The sequence below is a fragment of the Anabrus simplex genome, chromosome 2 (assembly GCF_040414725.1).
Source record: "Anabrus simplex isolate iqAnaSimp1 chromosome 2, ASM4041472v1, whole genome shotgun sequence".
NCBI lineage: Eukaryota > Metazoa > Arthropoda > Insecta > Orthoptera > Tettigoniidae > Anabrus > Anabrus simplex.
The window spans coordinates 289,568,377-289,594,491 of NC_090266.1; the positions used below are offsets into that span (position 1 = coordinate 289,568,377).

General features: G+C 39.2%; 1 protein-coding gene across 1 annotated transcript in view; it reads right to left on the bottom strand.

The window, feature by feature from the left end:
• The window catches only part of ScpX (Sterol carrier protein X-related thiolase), a 242,404-nt gene that overhangs the window by 151,496 nt on the left and 64,793 nt on the right, over positions 1-26,115 (bottom strand). The window contains exons 2-3 of the mRNA XM_067140605.2: positions 21,790-21,919; positions 4,891-5,084 (exon numbers count right to left, since the gene is read on the bottom strand). Coding sequence (XP_066996706.1) covers positions 4,891-5,084; positions 21,790-21,919 — 324 coding nt within the window. The remainder of the gene's footprint in view (positions 1-4,890; positions 5,085-21,789; positions 21,920-26,115) is intronic.

Sequence of the window (26,115 nt, forward strand, 5' to 3'; positions counted from 1 at the left end):
AGTTTAGTGGTATGGGTTTTCTTAAGTACAGATTAGTTTGCAAATCTCTGTTGATAATTGTAGCAATTTGTCTACAGAGATTTGCTTTTCCATTACCATTCAGATGTAACCCATGCCTAGTGAACATTTGACTGCCAAGACCTAAAGTATCTACTACATAGACATTTCTAAAACTCTTACATAATCTCTTGATTTTTATATTTACATCATGTACAGCTTTGTTCACACATGAGTCCTCTAACAGGTCATACCTAGGTGGCACATTAACTACAATTACTTTTGAGTCAGGTAGTTTGGAAATCTTACCTCTGAGAGTCGTGATTAGTTCCTCACCTTCATTTACAGCAATGTCATTTGTACCACTCACAGTTACCACATAATTGTCCTTCTCTAACACAGGATCACAACTTGAAAGGAAGTCTTCAGTTTTGGCACCTGGTTTTATTAGTCCTAAAACCTCAGTTTCTGGATTCTGCAGCACATCCTTGATGCCTTCTGCCATACCCCGCCCTTGACTGTCTGCGTAGAGATGAATCTTTGGCGATCATGACTTTCGGTTGGTTTTCTTCTTCTGTAGGTTACCTCCACTGGATTTAAAATTATTTGGAAAACTTGGTGTGTCTTCTTCTGGAACTTGCTGCAGTAACTGAAATCTATTTTGGCACTGCAAAGAGTTTTTTCCCGGTTTTAAGTTGTACGTAGTTTCTCCCACATGTTTAACATTAGGCCTAAAATGGCTACGCGTCACTTCCGTCCACGGCAATCTTTCTTCTCCAATGTCTTCTTTATATTCCAGTTTCTTTATTCTGTCCTTTAAGCTTTCATTTTCATGTTTCAGAGCGCATAAGTCTTCTTGTAGCACCCCTAAAATCTTAATTATAGTTTCGTATGTCTCTCTTTCTTGTTGTTCTGCCTCACTATCAGTATGTTTACACTCGGGACACAGCCACTCACTTTCTTCAATATCAGTCCTATTTACAATATTTGCACAACGAAAATGGTACCATTCATCACACTTACGACACAGAATCCCATTTTTAACTACTCTTCTGCATTTGCCACACTTTTCACTGCATCTTACACCATTATCTACAACGGATATCACAGACTCACACACAGTAGTCGCCATCTTACAAGTCTTGTCCTAGGATTTCAAGATTTTGAGAGAATGTTGTATTATGCCAGAGAGTTAATGAGTGGAATTGAATTTAAAACGAACCGACTTAACAAATTTAATAAGGGTGCATTTGTGCTCAATTGATCAATGAGATTTTGAAGATATAACCAAATTTGTAATATCCGTATGAATCATTAGTGGGTTTCATGGTAGTTGACGTTTTGAATTTTTATTCATGATTGTTTGTTCTTTTTTTTGTAATTTTTTTCTTCTATGTCGTACTGCCAAAGTTTAAAATAGATTAGTTTGCTAAGAGTTCTCATTTATATTCTTTTTATTATTTTTTTCACTCTCTATCTTTCCAGCATATTAATTGAAGTTAGGTTCTTATTTTATTTTGAAAAATCACCTGGGATTGCCCGTTTTCGACCCTGGGATTAATAGCTGGAGCCCAACATATAGGCTGGAAGGGTAGAATAAATATCCTCATAAAAAGAGTTCATTACTTTCCTCACTTCTTTTCACCTACCCCACCCCCTTAAGGGATTTCGTCAAAACAAAAAAAACCAACGTATTTCTTTATTTTTAATGAAGCTACCAAATGCAACATTTCATGTCTGTAACATATTCAGTTTTTGAGATATAAATATCCTCATAAAAAGATTTCAACCCCTTTTTTCAGTCCTTCCTACAACCCCCATTAAGTGAATTTTCTGAAAACAGAAAAATATGCGTTTCCTACTTTGTAAAGGAGATTTCAAATACGAACTTTCACGTCTGTAAACTGTTAAGTTTTTTATATATAAATATACCCATTTTAAAAATTCACCCCTCCCTTTCCACGCCCTTAGCGGCGGAATATCGAAAATCCTCCCTTAATGAAAGCCTACATTGTTATGTGTCCTAAAAATTGTATTTCTTTATGTCCAGTAGTTTTGGCTCGGTGACGAAACGCTGGTTAATAGAGCAAACGCCTGAAAAGCCATATATCTAATTTTTGATCTGATTTTTGATATGCTCTGTTGGTGGAAAAATATCTAATTCCCTCCATGGGAACTTAGAATTTCCATTCGGAATTGCTAGGCGGACATTAATTCCATTGTGGAGTTTTATCTCCCGTATGCAGTTATCAGACTGTGCCTGTTAAATAGGTTTCTGATAAGTTCACCTGCATACACCCCGGCGTCAGTGGGTAAGGTCTGACACATCCCACTCTGAAGAGTCTAGTGTCAGACCTAAGACAAAACACTGGTTAATAGAGCAAACGCCTGAAAAGCCATACATCTAAATTTTTTATCTGATTGATGATGAATCAGTAGTCAGGACATGTTATTTTATATATACAGATTTTCTAGGGGTTTAATGTGACACTAACACACTGAAGAGATTCGGTGATGCAAGGATGGGAGAGGGCTAGGATTGGGAAGCGGCCATAACCTTAATTAAGGAACAGCCCCGGCGTTTGCCTGGTGGGAAATTGGAAAACCACGAAAAACTATTTTCAGAGCTGCCGACAGTGGGATTCAAACCCACCATCTCCCAAATGCACGATCCCAACCACACGGCCAACTCCCTCAATGCTTCATGTATACAGCAACATGATATTTGGGAAATAAATGCTAACTTAAACGAAAAGTATTATTCCTTCCTGTTTGTATTGATTTGGGTATGTATGAGCGAGTCGAGTCAACATTTTCCTTTATACAGCTGTAGCCAGGAAGGGGCAAATATGGTTCCTCTCCACTTTCTTTGGTCTATCTACCACTCCTCCTCCAACACTGTGTCCCAGTCCAGGTTTCTTTCTATAATATTGCATTGGATTGTGTTCTTCCATCTCAATCGTGGTCATCCACGCCTCTTCTTCCTTGCATTTGCATTTCCATCACTTGTTTTTTCCATTCTTTCGTCACTCATTCGCTTTATGTGCCCAAAGCATGTTAGTCGGGTCTTCTCCATTCTATCATTCACTTTTTCCAGCCCAATTTCTTCCTGGATTTTCTCATTCCCTATTTTGCCTCTTCTACTCTTCTGTATCATACTCCTCAAGAACTTCATTTCGGCTGCCTGTATTCAGCTCTCATCCTTGTTTGTCATTGTCCAAGCTTCTCCTCCGTAAGTTGTTAGGGGTACATAATATATCTTGTACATAGTTTCCTTTGTGCATGAGTGAGTGTACACATGTTTAAACATTATGGTGGATTTATGGAACAAAATTCTACATTGCCTCATACCACTATTAATAATCTTGACCATGATGGTCGGGATTGGATCCGTATTGACTTAGTAATAGTAAATATGTTGGAAGATGGTCCGCCTAGTCAATACTATTTATTTATTTACCTTTCACCTTAACATCTAGTACATGTTTCGAGAATATTATCCATTCTCTTCCTCAGCTAGTGGATTAAAATTCAGTATACAATAAGACCTGACTAAAATAGGGGGGGCCCCCATTAAAAATTCAAAACAATGAGGATTACAATATAACACTTAAAAATCTGGATGGTACAAACATAGAATTAAAATCCCATTTTGTCAAGTACAAATTAAAAACACAATATAGTAATGTCTAATTAAATACAACGTCTTGTGATGATATGAATTCACATTATCCTTGAAGTTGCCTTGCGTAGTTCAAAAAAGTTGAGTTAGGAATGAATGAAATTGCATTAAAACCTGAAGTCCTGCCGATATCCACCGTTAATGGGTGTTAAAATGATGTCTATTTAAATTAAAATATTGGACACAGCGTCGTATAATGATGTGAATCATGTGCCATACAACATCAGGTGCCTTCACATCTGTCCAACACATGCATGCCACACGTAATATTTACATCATCACACTGACCATTTTAACCTATTTTCAACCTGGCTGCATAATACATCTATCAACCAAAGATAATGGCAGGACTCCAAGTTTTAACGCAACTTCATTTAATCTTGGACAAATCCAATTGAACTTCGCAAGATAGTATTACAGTTCCAAGGACACCGTAAATTCACATCATTATACGACGCTGTGTCCAATATTTTAATTTAAATAGACATCATTTTAACACCCATTAACGGTGGATATCGGCAGGACTTCAAGTTTTAATGCAATTTCATTCATTCCTAACTCAATTTTTTGAACTACGCAAGGCAACTTCAAGGATACTGTGAATTCATATCATCACAAGACGACGTATTTAATTAGACATTAATATATTGTGTTTTTAATTTGTACTTGACAAAATGGGATTTTAATTCTATGTTTGTACCATCCAAATTTTTAAGTGTTACATTGTAATACTCATTGTTTTGAATTTTTAATGGGGACCCCCCCTATTTTAGTCAGGTCTTATTGTATACTGAATTTTAATACACTAGCTGAGAAAGATAATGCATAATATTCTCGAAACATGTACTAGATGTTAAGGTGAAAGGTAAATAAATAAACGGTATTGACTAGGCGGACCATCTTCCAACATATTTATCTGCCTCATACCACGTAAATCTGCTTGTGGACAACAATCAACTTAGTTGACATTTTTGTAAATACAAAATGAAAGATTATTTATTTATACATTATACATTTATTTACAGTTCTGCTTCACAGGTTAAACAATAATATTAGACAAAATACTTCTAGTTTAATACCATCATGTTAAAATGCTCTTTTAACAACAATATTTCCAGAAGTAATCATACGATAGGGCAATACAAAAGAAAGAGAAGAGTATTACTTAGCTACTAAACAAAACAAGAAGAAAATGGTTAGCTTCACAGTACCTTTGATGAGAGAGAGCCTCTCTCCATTTTCTCAAAACCTAAAGCCAAGACACAGTCTGCATTGCCCGATTCTATTATTTGCTTGGCCATAAACAATGCAGTTGAGCCAGTTGAGCAATTATTATTTACATTGTATATAGGCATCCCAGTCATACCTATTTCATACAAAGCCCGCTGACCACATGTAGAATCACCTGAAAGAAATAGTATAATAGATATAAAGGTGATGTAGTGATAAGAAAAAATTAAGACAAATGCAAAAAACCCAATTCAGAGCTTCTGCAAATACAAGATTAAAATTCATATAAATAAAAGCATAAACTGCACGTCATAAGGGAATGCTAAATTTCTACTTGTTTCTATTAAAAGTGCCATATGGTGCTATCTCTTTACTCGAACTGTAGCATCTGTAATTTTCTTGATGAACAAGTAAGCTTAAAATAACAAATTTACCTGCATATCCGCATTTGCTAACATATATACCATCAGGTGTTGACTACAAAGATGGGTCATCCCAATTTATTGCAGTATTCCTTAGTGAAGGGTTTCCTCAAGCATTTCCTCATTCTTCCATCCAAATACTGAGGTAGATCCTCATCTCCTGTTCCAAGACAACTTCCTTAATTCTGACCACTAATCAATTAGATACACCAGTACTAATAAGACGATTACCAATAAAATGGTCCCAAACTGGTAACTGTTACGAAGTACAAGGTTTGATGATCAAAACATAACATGCCTTTAAATGAAAAACTGTGATAAATTTTATAATCAACATTTGAATCTGATGAAAATTATAGAAAATACATGACTAAATTTTCAAAGTCTCCCCTTTAGAGTTTTTATAAAAAACACACACACACACACACACACACACACAAGAAACAGAAGAGTAATACTTAGCTACTAAACAAAACAAGAAGAAAACAGCTTAACAGTACCTTTGATGAGAGAGAGCCTCTCTCCATTTTCTCAAAACACCGTTTAGCATTCACTGTGCAACCCCTGTGAATTTAGTAACCACTGCCACAAACCCCCATTTGTAACTATTTCTATAAACCTGTTTAGTTCTATATCTCTTATTTTTAATTTGTCAGAAAATGAGTCTAAACATAGTCATCTTGGTCTCTGTCTACTTCTCTTAACCCCCATAACAAAGTCCAGTATTCTCCTTTTCTTTTCTTTTTTTTTTTTTTTTTTTTTTTTTTTTTTTTTTTTTTTTTTTTTTTTTTGCTAGTTGCTTTAAGTCGCACCGACACAGATAGGTCTTATGGCGACGATGGAACAGGGAAGGGCTAGGAGTGAGAAGGAAGCGGCTGTGGCCTTAATTAAGGTACAGCCCCAGCATTCGCCTGGTGTGAAAATGGGAAACCATGGAAAACCATTTTCAGGGCTGCCGACAGTGGGGTTCAAACCTACTATCTCCCGAATACTGGATACTGGCCGCACTTAAGCGACTGCAGCTATCAAGCTCGGTCATTATTCTCTTAGGTAACCTATCCTCCTCCATTCGCCTCATATAACTCCACCACAGAAGCCGGTTTATGCATAAAGCTTCATCCATCGAGTTCATTCCTAACTTACCCTTCATCTCCTCATTGAATACTCCATGCCATTGTTCCCATCTGTTTGTGCCAGCAATTAATATCTACGATTTTGACCCTACTTGGTCTAATTGGTCCGTATTGACTGTTATAAATAATTTCCTTTACTCGATCCACCTTGTCAATATTCACAAGTATAATCTTGAATTTATTATTTACGTAATTTTATGAGTACATGTTTTGAGAACATTACCATCCTCTTCATTGTCCCACAACCGTAAAAACTCTCTTAGCAGGTCTAGACCTAATGCATTATAAAATTATTAGATCTGCTTAGAATAATCTACACGCTATGGTAGAAACTCTTCAGCTTCGCTATGGTAGAAACTCTTCAGCTTCACGATTTACTTGACCTTGAAAGGTTGTCTTGATAGTATTTCTACTAGTTTAGTAACTAAAATCATGACAATTATTTTCAAAATACAGGTAAGTTCATATATAAAATGACAGGATACTATAGTTTTCTTTCGTACGCAACTAAAAATCTATAGATCTCTTGATGTGATCTAAAATGTCTCTTTGGTGCTCAAAGTCCTTGTTGATTGAAGCAAATCAATAACTGATTAGCTCCGACCTTGTTTACATTCTAGTGAGAAGGCATGTCCATTAAAGTTCTAATTACAAAAGATTTAGCCTGCAAGGTTGTGTGTATTCCTTCGGTATATTCAAGTGAGGCAGCTGTTAGGTGTTATGTAGCCGACTTGCTGCGTTGGTTGAAGGCGACGGACCTAAAAAATTCTATATACATATAAACATCCCATTAAACTGAAGATTTCATCACATCACCACACACGGCTAAGGTCAATATCACTTCTTAAAAAGCGGGGAAAATGCCTCTAAACCAAAACTGTATCGAAGTCAATCATCATCATCATCTTTTCCCTTTGTCCAGCTCCTGTCAGGTCGGGGTGTTGATGGCACTTCTCCACCGATGCCTCTCCTTCCATCACTCCTCTTCAGTAACTGTATTCCAGTTCAGTCTTCTTTTTCTTATACTGTTCTTGACCAAGTCCATCCATCTTGCCCTGGTCTTGCCATCCTTCCTTCTATCTTAACCTCCAATACTTGTTTTTAGTATCCTTCCCTCCTCCAACCTCATAACATGCCCAAACCATCTCCATTTATTCTTCTCCATCCTATCACTCAGTTTTTTTAACCCCTATCTCTTTTTTGACCTCAACATTTTTTACTCTGTCTCTCCTTGTCTTCCTTACCATACTCCTCAGGAACCTCATTTCACTAGTCTGAATCTTACTCACTTCTTGCTGTCAAAGTCCAAGTCTCTGAAGCATACATTAATATAAGGGTATAGTACATCTTGTATATTATCTCTTTAAATTTCATAGGAACTTCTCTCCTCCACACCAGGTTTCTCACTTCCCGGTAGAACGTGTTTACTGCTTATACCCTTCTGCTGATCTCCTTATCCAACCTTGCATATCGCATTATTTCACTTCCCAAATATTTGAAGTATTCAACAACCTCAAAGTTTTGTTTAAATTCGATGAATTTTTGATTCGTTATGCCGAAGAAAGTGATGATATGTTGAGTCAGATCATAACTGGAGACGAAACATGGGTTTCGCGTATCAAGCCCGAATCAAAGCAACAGAGCATGGAATGAAGACACACATTTGCCTGCAAAGGTGAAGGCCAAACAGGCTCTGTTCCAGTGCAAGATCAAGGTCTCTTGGTTATCGGAGCAGGCGGCAAGTGTCTATGAAGAGGGTATTCAAAACTTAGTTGTAAGGTAATATAATTTTTTTAATAAACTTGGCAGCTATGTTGAAAAATAGGGTCAAGTATGTAGAATCTGCAAATAAATGCGATGTTTGAAAATAGTCTTTCGTTGTGTAGTTATTTTCAAACGTCCCTTACTTAAAAAGCACGCCTCGTACGTGTGCCTTCTAGATCATATGAACTTGACACACCGACGAAACACTAAATTGATATTGTGACCGCAGTAAACTTAATGTTTGCTATAAGCTGCCCAGTGTGCCGTACGGAACAGTAGTGTAGTTGGTAAAGGCGTGGCTGAGTGGGCTTGAATGTCAGGTGGGAGGTTTGAATCCAGGGCGAAGATTACAAATTTTTGAAATATTTGCTTAATAAGTACTGCACTCAATGTAAGTTCAATACCCGCTTTCATGCAAATTGTGTGTGAATGAATGAGTTTGTAGCCCAAGAAGGGCCGATTAGTTAGCAGGCTGGACACATACAGACCGAAAATAATAACAGGAACAAAACTGCCCTGACAATGTTTTATCGCAGCAAATGCTTGATGTGATGACCGTTTTGGTTTATGCACATTCGGGCCCCATATCCAATAGACCGTCTTGCGCGCTGAAGCATTTCAGGTGTAACCACTCGGCAGGCGTCTGTGATGAGTTGCCGGAACTGGTCTGGGTTTTCCGGTGCTTAAGTGTAAACAACGTTCTTCAAATGTCCCCACAAGAAGTCTAACGGCATTAAATCCGGTGATCTGGTGGGCCAAGAAACAGGGCCTCCTTGCCCTATCCATTTACCTGGCAGTTCCTCGTTCAGATGGTTATGAACGAGAGAAGTCGAATGTGGTGGAGCTCCATCCTGTTGCAACCACATCATCAAATGATCATGCAGGGGCACATCCTTCAGCAGCAGTGGGAGTTCCTGACGCAGGAAGTGCAGGTAGCGTGGGCCCGTCCAATGGCCCTCATAGAAATAAGGTAAAATCAGGCAATCCCCCAAGATTCCACACCAAATATTCACTCACCATCGTACTTGATGGGCCACCTGTCGCACCCTGTGAGGAATTGTCTGGATTACAATAGTGCATGTTGTGGCGATTGACGTTCTGATTATTGGGGAAGCACGATTCGTCTGAGAACAGGGTATGTGAATGCTGCATCATTGTCCAGCCTGCCTAATAGCCACCGACAGAACTCCATTTGAACTTTGAAATCCCACCCATAGAGCACTTGGTGTAGCTCAAGATGGTATGGGTGAAATTTATGTTCATGCAGTATTCACCAGACAGACAGACGGCTGGCTGGTGTTCACCTGTCGTGCAATCGCCCGTGTACTGATGTGTGGATTATTACGAGCTGCCTCCAGAACGGCCTCTTCTGTTTCACCCGATGTAACGGGCCATTCGTGGACTGGTGACTCTTGTCCTTAGGCGTCTTTCAACATGGTGGAATGTCACAGCAGCTGGGTGTCGCCTGTCGGAACACCGTTCCTGGTATAGACGTACTGCTTCGCACGCGTTCCATAAATGACGAGCATGTCAACGTATTCCTCTGTGGAAAACACGCCGAATGACGGCAGAGATTACAGTACAGTAGAGTACATTACCAGCAGAGTATGTGCAAGGCACAAGATGAATTTTTTTTTTTTTGCTAGGGGCTTTACGTCGCACCGACACAGATAGGTCTTATGGCGACGATGGGATAGGAAAGGCCTAGGAGTTGGAAGGAAGCGGCCGTGGCCTTAATTAAGGTACAGCCCCAGCATTTGCCTGGTGTGAAAATGGGAAACCACGGAAAACCATCTTCAGGGCTGCCGATAGTGGGATTCGAACCTACTATCTCCCGGATGCAAGCTCACAGCCGCGCGCCTCTACGCGCACGGCCAACTCGCCCGGTACAAGATGAATAACAGCATCATTCTACTGTTTGAATGTGGCAAACATGGGCCTGTGTTTAGGTATTCAAACATCATACCGATGCAAAAAAAATTCGAATGATACAGGATTCGAACCACCGTTGGCACATTTTTTTTTCAAAATGGCGCCCGGTAATGACGACGTTGTGTTTTATTCTCCGAGTAAATTAACCGTAAAATGTGACGAAAAGTGCGGAAAATGTCGAAAATTAGTGAAAAATGGAATGTTGTGTGATTCATGTGATCGATGGTGGCATTATAAGTGCGGAAATTGCCCTAGAGACGTAAAAACTAATGAAAATGTTGACTGGATTTGTGAGCAGTGTGTTCGGAATGTTGTTGTTGGGGGCGGCGTTGACGAAGCACCGAAAACAGTCGATGAGGAATATAAAAGTGCATTAGAAATTATAAACATTCTAAAAAGGACAATGAGACCCTTAAAGTTGAAAATCAAGAATTAAAAGAAAGACTGCGATCGCTAGAATTTGGGACTGACCATTCTTCGAGTGATATACCGGTACAAGTAACAAACTCGAGCACGTGGTGTCAAGTAGTTCGTGGATGGCCGGCTAAGAAGAAATCTACAACTGAATTTCCGGAAATAAACATTAGAAATAGGTTTTCTGCCCTAAATAATTTAATCCTGGAAGAAAGTGATCGCGCGCGTGAAACCAAATCATTGCGATCCGTTGCCGTGCCGAGTTTAAAATTTAGGCCTAGAATTCAGATTCAAGACCCAGTTAGGCCTAAATCAGCGAAGGTAGCTGTGTTTGGTGATAGCCAAGGAAGGGGAATTGCGGGAGTGATTAACGATGAGAATATAGCAGCAACCGGAGAAATATATCCAGGAGCTTCTATCAGCAGTGTTGTGGAAAACGTAGAAGCAGCAACTAGGAACTTCGGGAGCGGCGATGCAGTGCTTATCATCGGTGGGACGAACAACGTAGCTCGCGACGACGCCAAGAATGTAAGATCACAACTTAAACATACACTAGGGAAGCTGACTCACACTAACGTTTTTGTAGTGAACGTGCCCCACAGGCATGATTTGAGTAGAGACTCGTGTGTGAACATTGAAGTGAACAAGGTCAATACAGATATTGTTAAAATTTGTAAACATTTTCGGAATACTCAGGTTATTGAATGCAGCAGTTTTGAGAGATACTGTTATACAAAACATGGCCTCCATCTAAACAATTCAGGTAAACGAAAGATAGCAAATATTGTTCTAGATTTTATTAATCTTAAGATATGTACTGTAAAACAGACAACTCCCTTGAGTTATAATACTGACCAGGAAAACTAGTAGAAAGAGCCAGCTGTACTTCAAGCTGGCTCAGTCAACTAGAAAAAGAAACTCAGGATAGTAAGGAATTTCAAGTTACCCAATTGCAACAGTCAAGTTTTAGGGAGGAAGGGGGTCTGAGATTGCTCTTGGTAAACTGTCAAAGTGTAGTGAATAAACAATTAAAATTCGGTACATTGATGGAATCGTATGAGACTGATGTGGTGATAGGAGTGGAATCGTGGTTGAAAGAAGGGGTGGGTAATAGAGAAGTATTTCCAGAAGGGTACACAGTCTATCGTAGAGACCGAGGAGATAAAAAGGGAAGGGGGGTGTTTATTCTGGTGAAGGAATCTTACTGTTCACATGAATGGTTTACCGATGAAAGGGATGAAATATTAGGGATAAAATTAGTTTGTCATAATATGAAGGAGGTGGGAATTATAGGAACATACAGGCCTGGAAGAGAGGAAAGAGACATGGAAATCTTTGAAAAAATAATAGATTATACTCGTAAAAACAATAATAATGATATGGTAATAATTGGGGGAGATCTAAATTTGCCTGAAGTTGAATGGAAAGGAGCTGCAAGTGAAGCCCATGAACAGAAACTGGCAAATAAGTTAATTTGGGAGGGAGGATTTACACAAGTAGTACAAGAACCGACTCGTCTCAATAACTTACTAGATGTATTCTTGGTTAAACCATGGGAAATTGTTGATAAAACTGAGGTAATTGAAGGAATAGGAGACCATAAGGCTGTAATAATGGATGTAGGACTCGTACCAAAAAGGCTTAATAAGATGGCTACACAAGACAAGAAATTGTACAGAAAAACTAAAGCTGATGAATTTGGGACTTACCTTAAATCACAATTCAGTTGTTGGATAAGTGAAGGGAGTAATGTGGATACACTTTGGGCTAAATTCAAAGAAATCATTTGGGAAGGAGAGAAGAGATTTGTACCTGTTAAGAAGGGTAAAATGACCTCAGAACCTGTTTATTATACAAGGGAAATAAGAAAATTAAAAAGAAAATGTAGAATAGTAAACAGGAAAATCAAAGAGGGTAGGGAGAGTAGAGAAACTAGAAAACAGCTGAGGGAACTGAATAGAGTAAAAAAGGAAGCAAAAGAGAATTATATGAATGGCATACTTCAAGAGGGTAATGACCACAAAGGGAAATGGAAAAAGCTGTATTCATATATCAGGAATCAAAAAGGAAAAGGAATCCAAATTCCTACAATGGTGGGAGAAGGGGGTGAACACTATTTAACAGATACTGAGAAAGCAAACCTATTTAGTAGGGAATTTAGAGATTCAGTAGATGATTGTCAAGAGTTGGAAACCGAAACAGAAGATAGAGAGGGAGAGAGACAGAGGGAAACAAGAAGCTTCTCATTCACAAACGAAGATATTTTCAGAGAAATCCAACTGCTTCAGCAAGGAAAAGCAGCAGGAAGTGATCAAATTACTGGGGAGGTATTAAAGACAATCGGGTGGTACATAGTCAAAGAGAAATTTTAAATAAGGCACTATGTCATAAATAATAGTGTAATACCAAAGGAATGGAAGGAATCTATAATAATACCAATTTATAAAGGAAAGGGTGATAAAAGGAAACCAGAGAACTACAGACCAATCAGCCTGACCAGTATAGTTTGTAAAATTCTGGAGAGTTTAATATCGAAGTACATCAGAGGGATATGTGAAGATAAAAATTGGTTCATGAGGAGCCAGTATGGATTTAGAAAGAAATTTTCTTGTGAGGCACAACTGGTGGGATTTCAGCAGGACATAGCAGATCAGTTGGATTCAGGAGGTCAGTTAGATTGCATAGCCATAGATCTTTCCAAAGCCTTTGATAGAGTGGAACATGGAATATTATTAAAGAAATTGGAGGGAATAGGATTGGACGTAAGGGTTACATGTTGGATAAAAGCATTTCTAAATTCAAGAGTTCAGAAAGTCAAAGTAGGAAATAATGTATCTCAGGAAGAGAAAGTTTGGAAGGGAATTGCACAGGGTAGTATAATCGGTCCGTTACTTTTCTTAATATACGCAAAGGATTTAGGGAACAATATAACATCAAAAATAAGATTGTATGCAGATGACATACTTGCTTATAGAGAAATAAACAACATTGAGAATTGTTCAGAATTACAAAGGGACCTTGAAAGTATCCAGCAATGGGTTGAAGAAAATAATATGAAGGTTAATGGAGGCAAATCAACTGTTACAACTTTTACAAACAGGAGCTTTAAAACTGAATTTGAATATACTTTGGATGAGGTAGTTATCCCAAAAGATGGCAAGTGCAAAATACTTAGGTGTGAGATTTGAAAGTAATTTGCACTGGAAGGGTCATATTGATGACATTGTTGGGAAAGCATACAGATCATTACATGTCATAATGAGGCTACTTAAAGGATGCAACGAAGAATTAAAAGAAAAAAGTTACTTGAGTATGGTTCGTCCATTATTGGAATATGCAAACAGTGTTTGGGATCCTCACCAAGAATACCTAATAAAAGAAATAGATAGTGTGCAGAGGAAAGCAGCAAGATTTGTAACAGGGGATTTCAGGAGAAAGAGTAGTGTGTCAGAAATGTTAAAGGAACTTGGGTGGGAAACTTTAAGTAAGAGAAGGGAGAAAACTAGACTTATAGGATTATATAGAGCCTATACAGGAGAAGAAGCATGGGGAGATATCCGTGAGAGGCTTCAGATGGAAAATAATTATATCGGCAGGACTGACCACAAATATAAAATTAGAAGGAATTTTAGCAGAAGCGATTGGGGTAAATTTTCATTCATTAGGAAGGGTGTGAAGGAGTGGAACAGTTTACCAGGGGTAGTGTTTGATCCTTTTCCAAAATCTGTACAGATATTCAAGAAGAGAATAAACAGCAACAGAGAAAATAAATGAAGTGTTAGAGGGCATTCGACCAGTGCAGGTTATTGTAAATAAAAAAATGTGTGTGAATAAATTAATTCCATCCCCTGGTCTAAGGAGTTTGGACAGCCAAAGTAGGGGACTGCCTGTAGGGGTGAAGTACAGTGGGGACTTCGAGGGCCCTGGGACCGCTACGGTAGCTGTGAAGGCCCTTCAGGAACTCTGAAAAGTGGTGGCAAAAGGGGCTCTGGTTAAGACGCAGCAGGTCGTTATGCTACTTAGGATCCGGAACGGGTAAAAAAAAAAAAAAAAAGTAAATAAATAAATGCAATGTAAATATTAATGTTATACCAGTTGTATAGTATCATTTGAAGTAATTCCACATACTGTATATCAGTTGACTATATTTGTAAGTAGTACAGGAGATATTATAAGTAGAATTTTGTAAACAATATTAATTTATTAAGGATGAGCTGTGTGTTTAATAGAAAACATTGTTAGCGTAAATTGTATAATATTGTATTATAGGAAAAATTTTCTTCTCTTGTTAATTTAATATTTAGTGCTTGACAATAATGTATTTTAGTGTACCATTTGCCACCGAGGTAGACACCTCATTTGCAAATAAAGAGATTTTGATTTCTTTTGATTGCTAGGCGAATGCCTAACCACATCTGCTAAGCTACACTGCTGGAAACATGCTGGTAGTACGACGAGAGCGGAGTACATATGCCATCCGGTTCAGTGTTTAAGACCTTAATTACTACCCTCTTTGTTACACCTGGTCACGAGGCATGACACATTAATATAGTTACATGATAAAGGGACGTTGCTACATGATTTCAAGGCATCATGTTTTGCGAACGGATGATATAACATTTCACTAGGGTTCAGAATCGTGTGCAAAATGTGATCAATGATCATTAGTACCATACAGTACGCCTGCAGGGGAATAGCACCCCTATAACAATGTACACGTTAGTTGGGCAGCAGCAAACAATATACTTTCTAGTGTGTTTAGCTTACTGCCTTTATTTGTTTTACCAAAAGTAATTAGATCTTGCTCTATTGTAGTGAAGTATATTATCAAACAGGTGGAAGTTGTACTTTTACTGATTTAATGTTCATAATATTGACCGCTGGTTGCCCACTTATAACAGCTTCCCCAGCACAAGAACTGCATGTCGCTTTTAGCAGGGTATGCCCTAACCCTTTCGGAGGCTGATAATTACCACCGCTCATTTTAGGCTATTGTTATGATGGGATTGCCACTCCCAAACACATTTTAGAACTACTGCCAGCAATTATTCAGGCCACCCCTTACATGGAAAACAAACGCTGCGGATGATTAGTGTACTCATACTATTCCCTGAGTACTGGGCTGCTTCTTCTGCAATCTCCATCGTTCCGAAGTCCATCTTCCCGTTGTAGATTCCGTTGAGGTCTTCGCTCATAACCCTGAGCTGGAACCCTTACCAGATGCTACACACCAGGTCAGTGTCCTCTGGGACTCTCATAGCCAGCGGCACCACTCCCTGGGCAGGGATGCCTCCGAAGGAGTTCCTACCTGCTACTTGTCAATACAAATTGTAACGGAGTTTTTCCGTGGTAGTTAGAGGTAAAAGAAGGTGCGGGGGTGAACAGGTCTCAGGCTACGAAATTAAAGTTAATTTAAAATTTAACAAGGTTATATTTTCTTTGCAAAATCAAGAAATAACAAGCATGGCAGGTACAGAGTAGCAAGGTAACAAATTACAATTACAGTATTTACAGGATTTGGGCTTCGAGCCCCGAACTCACAATTCTTGGGCAATTAGCCCAACTTTACCCCAAAACAAGTTTTAACAGAGGGGCAGAAAACCCCATTCATGCCCAGGAGCACTTGCTCCAAAATTACACAGTAAAGCCTCCTTGAGGCACCCAAAATCAATTTCAAAAGAGCAATCCGCTCTCAAAGTTCAAGCCTACCAAAGGCCACACCAAACTCCACCTTCAAGTTGTCCTCTAAGGACATAGACACGGGGGTAAAATACCCAACCTACTGAGGTCTATTAAGTGAGAAAAAGGTTAATTACATGACCTCCAAAATAACAATTTGAGAGGAGGCGATCTGCACTCCTAATACCTTTTGTTTAAAACCTAATCTGGCTCTAGGCCGCTAATGCAAGGGCTAATCCCATACTAAAGAGGTGACTTTAGAAGGAAACAATTTACATTACGTTAAGGAAGAATCGGTTATGACAAATAAGTTCACCTCAAAACAATATGAGTGGGAGCTCGAGAGGGTTAAGCACTCTCTATCCCAATATGTAGCTTTAAAAGAGAATATGTGCTAAGAGTCTTTACATTTTAGGGAAAGTTAGATGGTATAAACGCTTCGGACCCGCCCCGAGAGTTAAACTGCTGAGCTAGCAAGAAAAGAAGTTATTAAACGGCCATTACCTTGTTGTTGAACTGCTGCCCAAAGAAAGAGGCGCTTCCCGCCCCCTGCTATGTACTTTACACACTAAAAGATGTTACTGAAGTGGCGCAGAGACCCTAAAATCAGCAGTTTATATACTCTCGTGGAAAGTTCGAGGCGTTTCGGAAATGAGAACACCCGCCCACAAAAACTTTATTGGCTAGGGTTAAGCAAGATATTCAAGTTGGAGAAGATACATCTGATTGGTCAGAAATTAATTAAAGAAATTCGGGATTGACTAAATTCAAAACAAGGGGAAGGAAAGGGTTATACAGCCAACTTAAACAATAACAGAAAGAAATTTAACAAGGAACAAACTTTTGAAATAAAAATTTCTCCAAAACAACAGTTTTTTCACTTCGCACTAGGGTGCACCATTGTAGTTCTTCAGTAGTGTCCTCTAGAAGAGAAGGTTCACACTTCTTACTACAGGTAAAACAAAAATACATCGAAAACGACCCAGTTCAGAAACTCCAAAATTTCCAAGTAGTGACATCTTCTGAGAAACTTGAAAATTAACACAGTAGATAAAGTTCAGACTTCCTCCAGCAGAGGAGTTTCAACTGGCGCAAAGTTTGAATTAGCGGCGTGGAGGTGTACCGCCCGGTACACAAATCATTATAATGAAATTTATAAATTGTCTTTTAGTTCTATTTCCAACTCTCACATTGAAATAGTCTATTAAAACCATCCTATCCTCGCTGTTGACCCTGACTATGATGTCACTCAATGCTTTATACAACTTGTCAACGTCATAATCATCTGCACCCTCACATGGTGAAAACACTGCGACAATCCTCGACCTAATTCCTCCAATTGCCAAATCTACCCATACCATTTGCTCGTTTACGTGCCTAACAAACTATGTTGCGGGCAATAGTATTCCTAATGAACAGTCCTATCCCACACTCTGCCCTTCCCTTTTTACCACCCATCAAGCACACTTTATAATCTCCTATCTCATTCTAATTTTCTCCCCTTCCCCGAATATCATTAACTTTTGACACATCCAAAAGCATTCTCTTTTCTAACTCATTCAATACTTTCTTTCTTTCTTTATCCCATTAATACTAATAGCTCCCCACTGAATTCCATTTTGTTTGCCAAGTTGTTTACAAGGAGTCCCTCGCCTGTCAAATGGGAGTGGGACTCCACTACTTAGATAGGTCCTAGGCTTGCCTAAAACATTCTGAGCATGCTCTATGAAAATCCTGTGAAGCAGGATGCTACCCTTATTTACACATAGTCCCAGTGAGGATCTCTCCTGTAATGGGTTAGGAGCCACCGGTGGATTGTGTAGTCCAAGCCCCCTGAGCACAAGGAAGGCCATGACTCAGAATATGTCAGATGCTCACTCCCATTCCACTGTACCTGGTATCCTGACTCTCAGGACCACATAGTAGGCCACTCTGCCGTTGCCCATGGTTCACGAACTAGGACGTGACAACAGTAACCCACATCACAAGAAATTGGGCCTCTATAGCAAATTGTACCCAATACTGAAATCAGTATACCCTTGGTGGGTCTGTGGATGAGGTTGACATAAATGATTGGAAGCCATTCTGCCATCAAAAAGTCCCAGGGTTTGGCGAGGTTCCTAGGGTGCCTGTGGATTTCACCTGGTCTATTGTCCCAGGTAATCTCCAAGATTTTCAATAGGAATAAAGTCTGGAAATTTTACTGGTAAGGGAAGACAGAAATGTGCCTCCGCATGCTCTTCACACTAGCCTGTTTAAAGATGAACACAAAGGTTATCATCCTACAACATTGGTGTGTCATCATTCGGAAAAATGAATGTTATATAAAAGGTAGCACTTGTTTGTGCACAAGCTGAATGTCGCCCTGATTGTTCACTATCAACTGCCTAGTATCTAGTTCTTGCCCCCCCAATGCTCTTCTGAGCACAAGTGTTAGTAAAAACTTCTTGCAGAATACTCTATTCCAAATGTACTGGTCATGGAGTTCCATGTTTAGGGGACATTCTGAAATTGGGACATATGGCCCATCACCGAATGTTCTGAATAATGGTCGCCTTCTTGTCAACTGGTTAGTTGCCATTTAAGCAACATTTGCTAGTGATCCCCATCGGTGGAAGAATTTTCTCCCACACTTCACATACCAACTTGATGTGAACTGTTTTTCTTGCGAGGCAAAATCAAATTTGACTGTACTGTGTGATGAAACCAGAAAAATTTAGTCACCTCATACACACTGTATCTATTTGTCTTCCCAAAGTCAATCCGACCTTATTGACAGTTGGAATCGTCTTTACTGTGTTCAATGGCACAGTCTGTTAGTCATCATCGTCCTGTTTCCAAGGATAGTGGGGTTAATCCTAGCTGAGATTATGGGCCTTGCATGTGATAACTTGTGTTGTTGGTTTCCAGCACATGAAAGAACTCCTGAGGAGCACATTTCCAAGACCTTGACAAGCAATTCAAAGGATTTTAAAATTTTTTTTTTTACAATTTGCTTTACGTTGCACTGATACAGACAGGTCTTATGACTATGATAGGATAGGAGAGGGTTAGGATTGTGAAGGAAGCGGACGTGGCCATAATTACAGTACAACCGTGGTGTGAAAAAAGGAAACCACGGAAAACCATCTGCAAGGCTGCCGACAGTCGATTTGAACCCACTATCTCCCGAATTGAAGCCGACAGCTACGTGATCCAAACCGTGCAGCATCTTGCTCAATGATATTAAACAACAAATAATATTTTTGGACCAGTGTGCTTTCATTTCACATGTGTTAAATTATGTATCATTGTTTGTTGATTTTATGTCTTACAAACAGTTAATTTCTCATACACATTTTTTTCATATGATAGTTGAACGGAAAAACATAAAATACAAACCATGATTATTCCTAAAATTATACAACTGATGGAAAGATGAACCATAAATAAAGAGTAAGTGGTTGTTATTGAACAAGATTATCTTAATCAATTACAAATCAACGATCATCTAACGCAAACGTAGTTCAACAAATATTGATAACAGTTACATAAGTAAACAAGGTATACTTTAAAATAATTAAAACCACAAATTCACACTCTAGTTGTTAGTAGAGGTCCTTACTGCACCCGATTCTGTATTTATTTTCTAATTTGATGGGGCTCATTTTTGTGACCGTGTTCAGGCATTCTGAGGTATACAGTACTATATGCTTACAGTGCGGTAGTGACCGAGTTTGAGCTTGAGGTTAAAGGAGTGGGATTAAGATCTGTACATGTTCTTACAAAGGAGCCAGGCATTGCTTTTGCAAGGTTCAGGGCATGTTTTCTAGTCCCAATTCAGTGAGTGTATGGAAGAGGGGCTACTTATCTACTGAGTTGTAGGCATCCTGTAAGTTGATGAAGGTTGCTACATAGGTTCTTGCAGCCTGTCTTAACCCACCAACAACAGGATGCCATCCCATTTCTTTCTCTACAATACTTCTACAGTTTAAAACTAACAATGTTATGCCTTCGATAACGGGCTTTCACCCACCCATACTCTCATCAACATTCCCTAGTCCACCCTGTTTCCCTGAATGTACCTCCCAATAACTCTTCTAAACAAACCCCCTAACATACATACCATTGCAATTCTACTGAAGGACAACTAAACTTAGATCCTTATCTACTACCCACCCATTAGGATCTACAAATCTCACTCCCAATTTCCCTACATACCCACTCCCTAGTTTCATTTAAATCCCCAATCACCCTCCAGTCAATATCTCTTCTACACAGTATCTCACTGATAATAATCCCGACTACATTGAACTTAACCCATGCTGCCTTAACCAGATCCCATTCATCCCCAACTATGTTCTTCCCTATTCCAACTTGCCTCACGTTTGTACCAGCATGGAAAATTACCACTTCTCCAAAAAACCCTCCTTCCCTTTCTTCCTTCCTCCCTCCCTCACCATCTGCCTTAACCTAATTCCAGGGTAAGACTCTACCCTGGTTCCCGTTCCTCCACACACTTTCCCCACATGCCTAACAATAGAGTCATCTTGACCAGAATCTCAACCAACCCCCACCTAATTCATACAAGGCATACACTCTACAGAGTTTCCAATTAATAGGGGGAGGACGGTGGCATGTTTCATTCAACCAGTGAACATATCTACAGACTTTGAATAAAAAATGAGGAGTTCTCATTTTTGTTCAGAAATAAAATGTGAACCTTTAAAATTACAGCCATTTACAATGCAGCAAGTTGTGTAGTATACATGTGGAAAGTGGAACCATTTTATTAAACATGGGGCTACTTTCAAAGTGTTAAAAAATGAACGAACAACAACTGATGCATATTAATAACGATGTTACTTTCTAAGCATCCTTTCAATTGCTGTGGATTTTAAGAGAATTCCAGGAGTCAATTCTCCCAATTAGCCTTAAGAGACACAAGAGTGCCCGAGACAGTTGTTCCTTAATGAGCCAATAAATTTACTGATACATTATTGCAATTCACCAAGTTTCTGTATGAGGATTAAAACCTTCTGCACAGGAGGAGAGTACCCAAACAACTGCATTAAGTTTTAAAGTCCTGTGCAAGTTTTAAACATGATGAGCACAATTAAAAATTGACTCCTAAATCAATACGGAATCATCATAAGGTTTATTGTGTGTAAAAAGGAGCTGAGAATTACCACACAAAATAATCAATATGTAAGAAAGCCAACAAGAGCAGAATATACACGTGCAAGAAACAGATGGGGAGCACCAACTTACCAGCTAGGATCACATTAATAGAACACACAAAAGGATAAAAATCACACAAACTACAAATGTTGAGAGAGGAAAGGAAACTGAAGGGGGGGGGGGGGGGGGGGGGAAGTGTGTTAGAGGATGGAGGTTATCTGATATGACTGCATACTTCCTTACAGTTGAGTACAAGCTGATGACCAACTTATGAGTCTCTAAGTTTACCATCAGAAATGTACTTTTAGGAATAACGGTAAGTTACGGAATTCACTAGTACAGTTCCCATTATTGCTGGGATAATCGGACAACTTACCGTATACATATCCTACACAGGCTTGCTCTACTTCTGCATGCTGAATTCTAGCATCATTCAAAGCCTTTGAAACAGCCTCCTTTGCCATTTGAGGATAATCAAAATCATCTCTTCTCCCTGGTTTTTCAAACTGTAAAGAACAAATTAATGAATTCTGTATACAATTTTATCAAATGATCCACATCATGTAAACAAGTGAATTAATTATGTTACAAAGGCAATCTGAGCATGGATTAAAATATATAAAATCTACTAGTTAGATGAAGTCTATAAACAATAGCAAATTGAATGAATGAAGGCAATTAGAGGAAAGAGCTGATAAGGTTACCCTTTTTTTTCCCCCTGTGGTTAGTACTTGGATACAAACATAAGAGTAGAAATTCAGTATGACTTACCATACTTTTATAGCATGATAAGGATGTAATATGTAGGACATCTTAAGTGGAATACCTTATAGAGGAGAGATGTGTTCACTGCGACAGTGAAGAACCCACCCACCGTCTCACAGAAGTAATTTTGCTTTTATAACCTAATGCAATTTATCACGCGCCATTGTCCATCGCCTAACTATGTACCAGCATTTCCACTGGGTGAGACACAATGGAATACAACATCACTCCCAGCAATGAAGTTAAATGAATTCCGTTATCACCCCGCGCACAGGAAATGCACAAATTTGTCACTAACCTACCGAAACGTATCCAGACCAATTGTTTTGTCACGAACCTACCCTAACGTATCCAGACCAATGGAGGTGTCACACGAGATACCAGAGACCTACGGCCGCTTCGCGGCTTCTAACCTGGGGGCTTATGCCCCCAGTCCCTCTTTGCTTCATCCAGACCAACTTTGTCACTATCCTACCCTAACCAATCCAGACCAATGGCTTTGGCACTAACCTAACCTAACGTATCCAGACCAATTGTTTTGTCACAGAGCTACCCTAACGTATCCAGAACAATGGCTCTGTCACCTACAAGATTTGTAAATTCTAAAGTAGCGCCACTTCACTAGGACTTTAGATGAACAGCTGGTAGCCCTGTCCACCACACGATCAAGAAAATCGTGCCTAGATGCGTGCGCTGCAAAATGGTAAATCTTACTGAACATTTGCCCAACCACAGTCATTAAACATCAAAAACCACAATAGAACGTCAATTGATATAAAAGTCAGGGATACTCCATGTTTCAATTGTCGTATGTAATTAGCAACATTCTGAGAGAACAACAATGTATTTACATACCAAAGCATTTCACATTACTGCCCTCTTGACATTATACAGCAAAAGAACACAGTATGATAAAAACATCTGTTAGGACAGATATAGGACAAATTTTAACACGAAGAGAGGATATTCTCCAGCAATGGGAGGAATATTTTGCTAAATTACTTATCAAATTCAAAGAACTGGAGGAAAATGAAGAAGAAATGGTAGAAGAAAACCAAAATGGAGATATAACAATGTTGGAAATCGAAGGAGCAATAAAGAAGATGAAAAGGGGCAAAGTGTCATATGTGGATGAGGTGACTACAGAGATGATAAAGGCAGTAGGACCAGTAGGGTTACATTGGATATATAGATTATTTTGAGTGATATGGAAGCAAAAAAGAGGTACCAGAAGTCTGGATGAAGGGTCTGATAATCCCAGTATTCAAGAAGGGTGATAAGAAAGAGAGTAGCAACTATAGGGGAATCACCCTCATTTCACACGTAGCAAAGTTCTTTGAGAGGATATTAGAGGGAAGACTGAGGATTAAAGTAGAAAAGGAAATGGAGGAAGAACAATATGGATTTAGAAGAGATAGATCAAGTTTTGATCTAACTTTTGCATTAAGGAACATGATGGAGAAATGATGGGAGTTCAGAAAGGATTTAATGATGCCATTTACAGATATTAAGAAGGCATATGACTGTATAACATGGCAAATGGTCTGGGATGCATTCATAAAAAGAAGGTAGGCAGAGCAGAAGCAAAAATGATCAAAGCCATGTATAGGGGGCATTCAAATGAAAACTGAACGCCTGCCATAACACACATTCTGCGCGAAAGGTGGCAACACTGTTGTTACACATCAATACTGCCATCGCTGTGGTAGGAGAACTGCACAGTGACAACTCACAGGTGCACGCAGTTGTTGGGTTATGTCTTTGTTGGTGCGCGGACTAGTCTAGTGTGTTCGTCTAGCTGTAGAACAACTAACAGGTGCATGCAGTCAATGGGTTATCTCTTTGTTGGTGCGCGGACTAGTCTAGTGTGTTCATCCAGCTGTAGAAATAGAGGGAAGCAAAGAAAATCAAAGAAGTGTGGTTCGTTTTCTGGTGGCTGAGGGTGCTGGAGTATGTAAAACTCATTGTCGCATGTCTGCTGTGTATGGCGAACACTGCATGTCCATGACGAGTGTGCACGAGTGACATACGAGATTCCAAGAAGGGTGCACATAACTGGAAGACACTGCGCACCCAGGACAGGCCCATCGAGCCATTACTCCTGATGTGATGGTGCGGACTGATGGCCTTATCTGCAAAAACAGACTAATCATGGGGGAAGAAATTCGAGTTTATGTCAGCATTAGCCATGGCTCCGTGGATGCCCTTATCAAAGATAACTTGCATTTCTGCATCAACCAACGGGGAGATAAAGATTGACAGAATGGAGTCGTGTCTAAGTCATCTGCAGCAGTACCACGATGATGCGTTATGTGTTTATGCCCCACATCACCACGGGACGAAACATGGTGCCACCATTTCAGGCCTGAGAACAAACAGCAAAGCCAACAATGGAAACATCGCAATACTCCTCGCCAAAGAAATCCAAAGCTGTTCACACAGGCTCCAGTAAAGTCATGATGACTTCCTCCTTTGACTGCAGGGGCCCTCTGCTTGTCGACTTCGTTGAGCGTCGAACAATAATCGATGCAGAAAGATATGAAGACATTTCGCAGAAACTGTGCAGCGCCGTAAAGTCTAAATGCCTGGGAATGCTGTCGATGGAGTCATTCTGTTGCATGATAATGCTCACCCCAATCCTTCCTACCTGGCGAAGGGTACACTTCAACATCCTCCGTACAGCCCAGATCTTTCACCTTGTGATTTTCACGTTTGGCGACCTGAAGAAATTGTAGGATATAAACTTCATGTTTTTGATCCGTTTTGAACTGTGACCCAATAATAACAAAACTTATGTCATAATGGTCCACCTTTTCAATACCATATTAGGAAAGTAATTATGTAATGTAAACATAGCATTTTACAGCCACTTATATGAATTATGTAATGTAAACATTACGTAATATAGATTGAAAATGTGGACCATTATGACATAAATTTATTTATTATTGTGACCTGAAGAAAGACAATCATGGACGTTGGTTTCATTAGGACGAGGAAGTGCAAGAGTGCATGAGGTTGTGGATCCATCAGAAACCTACCTCTTTCTACAAAACTGGAATTGATCATCTTGTCTCCCAGTGGGATAAATGTATTAATGCTTTTGGTAATTATTTATGAATAAAACCATTCCATGATGACGTAGCGTGTGTTCTGTTTTTATTTTACTGCCATTTATCTGGAAAGTGCATAAGTAGTGTGAAGACTAAGATAGGGCAAACAAACTGGTTCATTCTAGAAAGAGGATTTCAACAAGGAAAGGAAGTGTATTATTCCCTCAACCTTTCACCACAGTCTGACGCAAGTGTGCCATAGACTAGTATAACTTGGAAACAAATCTCTAAATAGTAGGTATTATTATTATTATAATAATAATTATTATTATTATGAATTGTGAGGTGTGACGATATACGCTGATATATCGATTTATGAAGTTGTTTACGTCGTCTATTATTATTTAATAATGAATAAGAAAATAGGGCAGTGGGTAAGCTACTACGACCAGCACAGTGAAAGAATTATTGTCGTCAAGATAGACACCATACCAATGCCCACCACAATAGTGCAGGTCTATATGCCTACTAGTTCAGCGGATGATGAAGAAATCAAAAGAATATATGAGGAGATAGAAGATTTAATACAATATGTAAAAGGTGACGAGAATCTAATTGTGATGGGAGACTGGAATGCAGTGGTGGGCCAAGGAAGAGAAGGTAGTACAGTAGGAGAATTTGGATTGGGACAAAGGAACGAAAGAGGAAGTCGGCTGGTTGAATTCTGCACCCATCATAATTTAGTCCTTGCCAATACTTGGTTCAAACACCACAAACGACTGCTGTATACGTGGACGAGACCTGGAGACACTGGAAGGTATCAAATAGACTTCATTATGATTAGGCAGAGATTCAGAAACCAGGTGTTGGATTGCAAAACATTC